The following is a 10670-nucleotide window of genomic DNA, read 5'->3' as shown; positions in this document are numbered from 1 at the left end:
GAATATGGCATTACATGGCAAAAACAAAGCACCCATCTGCTGTCCAAGGAAGGGTGGGGTGCAGGTAATCCTGGACATGTAATCCTGAACAAGCCATTGGGGCAGGTGAAACAGATGGGACCTTAAGGCATACAGATGTCCCAAAATCAGAAGTACTGATAGGAGCTTTAAGTTTTGTTCGCAGCCTGGAAACCAGACTGCCCTGAAGTAGCTTGGAGCCCTAGGCCAAGAGGTCAACTCTCCATCCAGAAGACAGATGTTCCCTTTAAGCTGCTGATGAGGAGGAGGAGGTGGCTCTGAGCAAAAGAACAGCCAGAACTGTAAATAATGAGCCTGATGGCAGAGTCAAATGGTGCAATGAAACCAAAAACAGCAAGCAAACATCGTGCAGTCAAACTCTAAAATGAAATGCATCAATTATTTCCATTTCTGATTTCAGGGCAAGGCAACTGCTGGATCCCCTACATTAGTGGGTCTCATCCACAACGTCGGTGCCCTTCTTTATGCACATTTTCAGAAAGCAGATTAAACCTAGAAGGCCGGTTTACACAAGGCAGTGAAACAGAACTTATAGAACTGCATATGGGGAAAAGTGTTTCCCTGCCACTAATGTACGAAGTCTCAAATGTGAGAATATATTCAATAGGGTATAGAAAAGCATAGGAAGGAGTTAAGAACTATATGGAGAAGGATGAATGGCCCATTTTAGAGGAATTGGCGAAAGTACATTTTTAAGAAGTCACAGCCACCTCATAGGTAATTTAATTTTATTGCATTTTATAATGCCATTGTCCATACAGATTACATGCAGCTAGATCTACTGTACAAGGGTTTACCGTCTGCCAGAGCAGACACACAGAAGTCCAGAGTACAAATACACAGCAATGCTATTTCCTTTATACAGTATGGAGATATGGCAGTGTGAAGCGGTAAGAGGAGGATGGGGTCAATGGTTTACAGACATCCTTCCCCTCCCCAATAACCTTTCCCTTCACACTGACTTGCCACCTGCTAAAAGGATGATCACATCAAACCAACAAATGTGAGGAAGAAAAAACCCACAATATTAAAGGTCACTGCATGTTGCCTCTTTTCTCACACCTTCCTGGGTACCAGGAGAAGGAAAAGACAACGGACAGAGTGCTGACATGCCACAGGCCCCTACCCTCCCACCATATGTTGGGTACTAGGATGAGATCTATTTGCAACAGAGAAGATTTAATTAGAAGACGCCCCTGAGGGCCAACGCAAAATATTACAAATGAACAAATCAGGTCATTTCAGGAGACATTGTTAACCTCCCATTTTCATTCAGTGAGATCAATGACCCCCTGGCTCATGCTGAACTGCTAAGCTTGATATGGTTCAAAAGTCACTAGTCATTGGTTCTTGGGTGTTTTCCTGCCACCTGAGATTCAGTGAGAGATTTGGAAGACAAGAATGCCAAGTGGTAAAAAAGCTCAGAGAAGCAGCCACAACTCTTTGGGTTTGGGAGGGTCAACAGGAAAACTGCTCCATATAGCATACGGTCAAAGTGAAAGGCAGAGCAATGGGGCTCCAGTATTTCACTCCTATAGTAGAACAGTCCTATTGCAGCGAGTGACAAGAGACAACTCCAGATTGACAAATCCTTCAGCACTTTGGAATGCTCTAAATCTGGAGGAGGGGGACCCTTCCCCCTGCAAATTATGTAGAATAACAACATTTACGTGGAGCCAAATACCTGGAAATTCAGAGTATGGATAAAACAGGACAGTATCCTGTGGATTTTTTTTTAAGTGGGATATTTTGTCTTTCTTCTTGAAAATTATCTATATTAAAAATTATGTAAACAACATACAAAACTGAAACACACACACACACCTTTGGTTTAATACAATGTGTTTTGCTTCTGTTCCTACTTCTCTAACTCCCAGGAAGTGAGAATGGAAGGGAACTGATTACACTGGTGTCTCGATGGTCTATCTCCTCCCACACTCACCATTTCTACCAACTAATTTACAGGGGGAGGGGGAACAAACCAACCAAAGACAACATAAAGAATTGGAAAAGCCTCCAAGTCAAGTCAGAGACACAAGAATGGCTTCCTAAATTCCAGAACAAGGAAAATAACCCCTTCTTAATATATTCCCTGCATTAGTTTCATCACAGGATAGTAAACAGACAACAATAAACTAAATTTTAGTAGGTTTTCAACCAGCATATATATCAATATATACATATACTATCCTGCCACAAGTTGTGTTTGGTCTTTCCCATAATACCTCTTTAAAAGCCATTTTGAGGTAACAACAAAAAACATAAAATAGTTTAAAAAAACAAACAAATAAGTACTATATGTAGTTTGAGTGAAACAGGTTTGTGAAAAATTATTTGTGCAAAAACAGATGTACCTTATGAAGTAGAAAGTCAGAAAAGGTTAGCACTACCAAGGTATTTATAGCAGAAGAATAAGATCCTTCAAGACAAGGGTGAGTGAGGCATGAGGGACATTGAACAAAATCACAAGAGCTTGAAGATCTAAGCAAGAAATTATGACCTTACACCACTTTTCCAAGATGACTTATGGAGTAGCAATAAGAATGGGCACATTTGACGAAGCGCAGGAAGCCACATGAATGCCTTAGTTGCCTAAGAAAAAGGTCCTATAGGTTTGTTTTCTGTGTGTACATATATTTGCATATACATGTGGGTGGTTTTCTTTTAAAAGAACATTTTTTAAATTGGCATTATTACAGTTAGTGAAGACAAAAACAGAAGACAAAAAACAGGTAAAACTTTCAGCCCTTTAAATCTGCTGCAGGGCAATGGTTCTCTAGGGGCCCTTTCCTAGTTTGTGGAAAGGGACAATGCTTTTGCAATGTCAGAGCACACGCACACGCGTGCGCGCGCGCACACACACACACACAGAGCACCTTGCAGATGAAATTAGTTTTGGTACCCACTTGGTACAGAGTATTCAAACAGTCATCATTGTTCCTTGTTTTACAGCTTGATTTTGCTGGGAAGGAGGCCAGGAGGAACAATTGCCCAAGCTGATTCTGAAAGAAGATCCCCCCCATGTTCCCTAGGTTCTTTCGACCATTACCTTTCCTCTGGATTTATACCAGGGCAACAGAACAAACACTGATCCAAAGAACAAGGGGGGAGTGTAAACTAATCACCATTTGCTCACATCCTAGCAGTCTTAACTATGTCCATCAATTCTAAAGATTTTGTTCTGCCAAGCTGGAAAGCTCCTTTGTAAAGGAATTCTCACAGAAAGGTGAACATTACACATGGGAAACCTTCCCTGTAATTCAGGAAAAACAACAAGACACTCAAAGCCATGACCTGGACATAAGAAGGGGTCCATATCAAGGTAACTTGCGTCAGGTTTAAACAAAGGGCAGCAGTTAAAGAAGATGTTGCTAACCAAAGCCTTAGCAGTTCAATCAATAAGATAGATAGATCAAAGCAAGTATCACACTTCAAGCTGTTGGGAGGGCAAAAACACCCAAATTGAATGGCTTTAGAGAACAGCATAAGGATTCAGTGATGCATTCTCTTTTCGGTGTCATTTAAGGGGTGTACCAGTGCTAGCCAAGCATGTTTACAGCCCTAAGAAATCGGAATCTACTTGTTATTAATCAAGCACATGCAAGACTCTCGAAAGAGAACACAGATAGGGAAGGACCTGATCAACTGCCAAGTGAAGTCAGTGGGAAGCCTGTTACTGATCTGAATACATTTGGGATCTGCTTCTCTATGTATAGCATTTGCAGTTTTGCAAATGACCATCTTTGCAGCTTTATACATGGGCAAATCCACAACTACACACAGAAACCCTGTTATTGCAAAGGGATTTCTTTAGATAGGGAAAAGATAACCAGAACTTTAAAACAACCAAACACCAGAATCACTCTAATTTTGTGGTACCTGTCTTTCATTAGGACAGTGCATTACCAATGAACATTGGAGCAAAATGAAAACTGAATCCTAGTTCTGAGGCATCCTTGCTGGGAAAGCTAGATCACACAAGAAAACAAACACAATGAAGGAATGGTTTTACTTTTAAGCCATGAAAATGGAAATACCTGCAGGACACACAATTTTAAGAGGCCTTAGATCAGCTCTCAAAAATCTCATATTTTATTATCTAGCTCCCAGATATGTGCTGGTTCCTTTTAGAACCAGGAATGGATTCAAAATCCAAAAAGATTCAAAACAATGCCAACTGCCCAGTAACAAATATACATACACACCACCCACTGACAAGTCTGTAGCAAAATCTTGGCTTCAACATACAGATGTTTGAAGACAGAATACCAATGTTTTAAAGCTAGTGGGCTGCAAAATGATGTCATAGTGGGAAGGAGAAATGCCCCTCTGGCATTTGGTGGGGCAGGAAACCCTTGAAGAACTGAATATTGTAATAATATCCAACACAGATGACCGTACACAGTTTTGCTACTGTGATACGGAACACAATGGGCTAGCTCTCATGGAGGTAATAAACCTGTGCCTGAGCTTCATCTTTTTATCTTTTTGCTGTTCATGTGATTAAATGCTCCTCCTTAGGGAAAAAAAAATAGGTATCAAGGAGAACCCTTCTTCCCCACATACAACTACACATTCTTCTATGTGAAAGGAATGTGCTGTTGTATGGGGGGAACATTCAGTCACAGGAATTCCCATACCTCCTGCAATCTGAAGTGGTGCAGCTCAGACGCAGATACACTACTACAGTGAGAAATAGGTGTAAAACTATCCTCTGAGGATACACATTAATACTGTCATGAAGGCAGAGAGGGGCTATAATTGGCAGGAATGGTTAGCAGTGCAATACTCTTCTTCTAGGTCAAACCTGAATGTACCTGCCTTTGAACCACAGTAAGTGCCTAATCAAGTATGGGGTAGATGGCCTGAGGGGGGAATATATCACCAACTTTGTCAGGGTTCTCCAAAAAGATTCACGGTTCCCAGTACAATGCCACAATGTAAGCCAGTGATGCTTTAATGGCTGCTCCATATCCAGAATATAGTTCCAATTTATATATTCAACAGAATCATGTAAAGCTTTTCCTGGATTGTACCACTGGAGCGGTGGCAGCAGCACGTTTGGCTTCCCCAAGAAAGAAAAAGAACGTCTAAGACAGGCGGGAAGAACCACCTCCGCCGCTAGCATAGAAGAAGGGCTCACTCTAACCTTCTACCTGACAACTAGCCTTTTCTTCTTTCTGTAACCCAAAGTGAGACAGTGCAGGAAAAGTTGTATTATTTGATTCCATCCAAATGTATAAAGTGGTTCTCATATGTCCAACACTGCAGCACCATTTCAGCATTAGTTAACTCATGAAACTGGTTTACATCGGGCAGTTCATATATTAGCCATGCTCCCTTTTCTTGGGCCTCTTAATTTAAGCGGGTCAAGGTGAAAAAACCCAAACAAGCGAGGCAGAGATTTTGGTTTAAAACAGAGACAGTTGTATTACTAAAGAGAATCTCTTCCCACAAGCGAGGATGGTTACAGTTCAGATCTTGACTGTACAGTACCAGGAAACATCACTTTAATACTGGCAGAACAACATATATCCCAGACATCTCAGGACCAGCTGCAGATGCCCAACACACAAAACGGATATTGTACCAGGCAGGGGGGGCGGGGGGAAACAGATTGAGGTCAGTCAGTCAAGATGTCAGCATCTTTGAAGAGTTCAAACTGATGATAAAGCAGCTGCCTTAGTAGGAATTGATGGGAAAGTAAGGTTGAGAGGGAAAGACAGTAGTACTGAGGTATAACCACTCAGTTCAGAAATTTGTTTGAAAAGCAATTTGACACAATAGAGGAGTACATGAATTGGGATGCTGTCAAAGTTCAAAGAAGCCTTTTGCTGCATGCACAGAGTTGATCTACACGTTACACAGAATAAGGTAGATGAATTCCAGAATGTGTTATTTCAGACTGCAGGAGTCAGACCGTAAAACAAAACAAAACAAAACAAAAACTTCCACCTTGTATGTGCACCAGGCAGAAGATTATGCCGAGCCTTGCTTTCTGATACACAAGTTTACATTTACAGGGAGATTTTCTATGTGGGGGGAGAATTAGAAAAACACACGACTTCAACACTGCAGCAGTCAGAAATAGTGTAGTAAAGAGTTCTATGCCCTCACAGTGCGTCGTGTGTATAGTCTGACCGAGGAGCTTGTGATGAATCTTCTAGTGTGATTTTCAGAAACATGCATTACCCAGACAGTGGCAGAAAGAACAGATGAATTTCCTAATCATTCTGGAGGATGGAGAAAAGATTTTAGGACAATAACCCCTTTGGAAACCAAAGAAAACAAAATAAAAATAACTCTAAACAAAGAGAAAAAATCCCAATTGTGTACAAACAATAGAGCAGAAGTTAACAGATGAAATGAAGGCAGTTAATGGGGTGGGGGAGAGTGAGATGGAAGCAGGTTCAGAACAGACCCATGGAATGCAAATCCTCTCTTAAGCTCCACAGTGTACCCTTGGTTAAGCAAGCAACAAACACAAAGCAGCAATCCATGATTCCGGTCTCACTTCATTATTAGCGTACAAAACAGCACCTGTAAACTTTGGTTTAAATAATAACTTAAAAACAAAAGAAAGTGACAAAAGGGCAAAGGGAGTGCAGGATCTTTGTGAACTTCTCTTTTTGGCTAATGTCCGTTGGAATAACTCAGAATAAAAGCACCAAAGATTAAATAAAATGTGTTTTGGTTTATGCTTCTTATCTAAGAAAGGTCTTTGGTCAATGGTTAAGCCAATTGTAAAGCATTCTGTAGAGGGCACTAGGGAGGCATTTAAAAATAGTCCCAAGTGGAACAGTGAGGTGTGGTGTGTTTTTGCTCAAACTAAGGATGGGAACATTTTCCCAAGCTGCTTCTGGAGCTGAGCTGGGCCCTGAGAGATGGATAGACAGTCAAAGGGTTTTGAGGTATTCCAAGCTCCTGCAGTCATATCGTGGCTGTCTGTGGGTTCTGAAAGAGCAAGCTACCTGTTGGCAATGGATGGTTTCTCTGGGGAGGTTCTTGAAAGCATTTGTAATTTGATTCATATCCTGTAAGTATGATCACCTCCAGGTTACTCTCTGTCTTCATAAGCATGCAGTCTGCTTCCCCTTCAAATCAAAGCTACTACCTCAATGCATCTAGATACTAAACTTTCCAATTTTGCTCTGTCTGCAGGAGAAGCTAGGAAACAGAATAGGGGAAATGCATGTTCAGTGGAGCCCTCTAGTGTAGGCTCTGGGAACCAAGCACTGGTAGTTTTCCAAGTGAGGAGCATGGCATACCTTGATTTTTGCAAACGTTTTTCAGGAAGGAAGGGGGAGTATGTTTCATTTTCACTGCTGTTGACTTTGTCTAGATTTGAAACAAATCTGGGTCATTTATGCACCTTATTTAGTACACTGAGAATTTAGGAGAACAAAAATGTTAGAGAGTAAGTATAACATGTGTGTTACATGGACAATAGCATAGGTTAGATAAAACAATCCCTGGAGGTTTACCAAAAGTGGGGCAATAGAAACCTGTGACTTCCAAGGTAAGGCTCCTCTTCCTTCAGCAAAATCCTTTGGAAAAAACACAAGGTGATGGGGGGAGAATAGCCAAGAAAGTGGCTAGAGATCATAGTGCACAGCGTACCAGAATTTAAGAAATAAAAGATAGGATTTGCTAGTGCGACCCACCAGGGATCCTTCTAGGAGATATCACCATTGGAAAAACTGAGCAAATGGAACCAGAAGATTTTGTCAGGTAGCTCTAGAGCTGTTGCAGAAAATAAATACCCCTTCCTTTTTCTTTTGAGAGCGAGATAATTTGATCTTGGCTAAGAGATTTGATCCCAATCACCATTCATCTACAAAAAGAAGTTTGGGGGTTGTATAGAAATAACGTGCTATTCTTAAGGAAAAGGTAAAAAAGAGGTAAAAAGGCGCAGGAAGTGCCAGTTGATTTACTGTAACCCTCTGAGCTAAGCTTGGGAATTAAAGGTGGGGAGGGGGGAAGAGGGGGGATTGTTATCATGGCCAACCAGCTGGCGAAAAGGGGAATTAAGCAAGAGTTCTAACACCATTAGAATACACCGTGCTGAAGATAAATGGAGCAATGGCATGTGCAGGAGACAACATTTTGGGTAGGGTTAACTCCCTCTGTACCCAGAAGGCATTATCCTTCACCTTACCCAATGCGTTGAACTGCATGGTGGTTGGAGCAGTAAGAAAGCATCACCTAATCATGAAACACAGAATGGTGCAAAGGAATCCTAAGACAACTTAATCAGAAATATATCGACAAAATGTCCTTTGGAGTCTTGTTTGGGGAGGGCATTCAGCAAACTCATCTGATGTGGCAGTTTATTCTCCTAACATAACAGGCTGGGGTGCAGAAGATTCCTTGCTGGTTTGGGAATTACTCAAATTTCAAAGTACCAGCTTGTCTTAAAAAAATAGTGGTGTTTACATTTCGGGAGGGCCTACTGAATCCCTCTTAGGCCCTGAATACAAGTTACATTGATTTACTTATGGGAGATGGGAGCACACATGGACCTGCTTTAGAGACTCCTCTGATGCATAGTATCCATTTTCCTTGATGCACTGCATCCTTAAGTCCCACAGTGACCAAAACAATTTCTCCCACCAGCAACTGGCGAAGTCTCAGTCACCAAAAGGGAGCTTTTGGGTTGTCCTCTCTTGAAGGGAGAGGCAAAGGAGCCTTTGGAAACCTGTTGTTTTTTTAGTGACGAGAAGAGCCCCTCAGATATGAGACCAGAGACAATGAACTGACAAACTATGTTGGGAGGGTTTTTGGTTAACACTGTTCACCTGAATGATGTACTTCATTACGATTATAACGTTTTGGAAAACTTCTTGTTCCCCCTCTAAATTAGCTTGTGTCAAGGAACTAATGACTAACACACCAGTTGTGGGGTAGGATACATTTTCCCCCCACTAGACAAGCTAATGGCTAGAAGGAGCTGAGTGCTTCATCATAACTTTGCTGTGTTTGGTCACAAAGGAAAGGTGTTGTTGACCATAGATATAGAGCATTGAGTTTTGCATGGTCAACCAGGTCTTGGTTTGTTTTCTACAGCCACATACATCGGCCTGTCCCCATTAACCCATCCCACCTCAAATGCTTCATATTTTGCTGGCTTTGCCGTGTCATATCCACTCAAGGCCTTCCCATTTATCCACCTCTTCACCCCCACATAAGTAACCAAGAGTCATGCTTTTCGGCCTCATCCTCAGTGTTTGTTAAAATGGAACAGACAGAAAGGAAGCTGGGAGAAGCAAGCAAAAGTTTCATCTTGCAGAAGTCAAAGTCTTTCCCTGAATCCAGTCTCATGCTGGGGCCCATCAGCTTGCTCTCCATTTGCCCAGGTGTTGGCTTCTGGAAAAGTTTCACAGTATGTGATGGCGTGGAAATGGACATTCATCCCTGGGTTTTGTGGTGGATAAAGGTTTGTGGACTGAAGACTGGCTGTCAAGCATGACTGGCTAAAGAAGACTGCTTCTTGAACTTGCAGGGGCACAAACACAGGTTGGAGAAAGAAAAACCGAGTGGTTTTATGTGTGGCAGTGAGAGACCCTTTGGCTGCTTGCTTACCTACAGTGTATTCATTACACCAAGCTCGGCTTTTCATTTCTTTCTCAGTCAGGAAATGAACAGACGTTGGGACATCACGGCCACTGTAGGGGTCTTGTTTCCAACAGCTGTTCCAATATGTAGAGATGGTATGAAAGGGGGTTATGAGTGTGTGTGTGTGTGTGTGTGTGTGTGTGTGTGTGTGTGTGTGTGAAAGAGAGGATTCCTCCTAGTGCAAAGTTCTCAGTGGGATTAACCAGCAGGCTATTGGAAATGCTTTCCACGGGGAAGTGAGGGACATTCACAGAAGCCCATGGCTTGGATGCTGCCCCCTGTTGGACTGGATGCTTCCAAATCTTGATTTGTGGAAACAACATGGCATATGAGCTGAAAATGACAAAACACAGAGCAGACAATACGAGACACCTTCTTTTTATCCCCATGAGGGTGGGGTGATGGAAGGGGGTAGGCAACAAAGAAGTCTTCGGACAGAAACAATCTACCATCCTCGTTTACCAATTACAAAATCAAAAAAAAAATTTTTTTTTAAGAAAAAGAAAAAGCTCAACTCTGTTTTTTGTTTCTTTGCACATCCCCCTCTGTGAATGTCTGTTAAGAGTCATTGGGATGCAAGAAGGAGAAAGCAGGGTGTGCCTTCAGCAATGGGTAGACCCAAGGAAACCCTTTTGCTTTGCAGAAGTGCCTTAAACAAGATAACACTGAAGGTCACCTTGAAGAGGTGGGAGCCATTGCTTTGTCTCTGGGGAAGTGCTGAGCCCTAGGTGAGGAGGGAGGGCCCTTAAGACAAGTCTTCCACTGGCAGCTCCTCCTCCAGGTCTCTGTCATCAGGAATCGTCACATTCTGATTGGTTGTTGCCATGAGAGAAACAGGTCTGTTGTCATCCTCCGTCTCGGCTGGTTCTTCCTTCACATGGACTTGGTGGCTGAAGAATGGAAAATAAGAGAAACCAAGCAGAATCAGCGCTTTGTTAAGAAAAATAAAAGTCCTTAGGGACCAAGAGTGCTCAGGGGACTGGCAATGAGCTCTGATGGACCTACCTAACAGAAGA

At 42.2% G+C, this 10670-nt stretch overlaps 1 protein-coding gene across 5 annotated transcripts in view; it reads right to left on the bottom strand.

Annotated features, from left to right (window-relative positions):
• Window positions 1–761: 761 nt before the first annotated feature.
• Window positions 762–10670, bottom strand: part of FOXP4 (forkhead box P4) — a 181564-nt gene continuing 171655 nt past the window's right edge. For all 5 annotated transcript variants that reach the window (XM_063141677.1, XM_063141685.1, XM_063141692.1 and 2 more), the window contains one exon: window positions 762–10544. In XM_063141677.1, coding sequence (XP_062997747.1) covers window positions 10400–10544 — 145 coding nt within the window. In that variant the 3' untranslated portion in view covers window positions 762–10399. The remainder of the gene's footprint in view (window positions 10545–10670) is intronic.

Source organism: Elgaria multicarinata, chromosome 1, assembly GCF_023053635.1.
Source record: "Elgaria multicarinata webbii isolate HBS135686 ecotype San Diego chromosome 1, rElgMul1.1.pri, whole genome shotgun sequence".
Taxonomy (NCBI): domain Eukaryota; kingdom Metazoa; phylum Chordata; class Lepidosauria; order Squamata; family Anguidae; genus Elgaria; species Elgaria multicarinata.
This window is presented reverse-complemented; position numbering and strand designations above follow the sequence as displayed.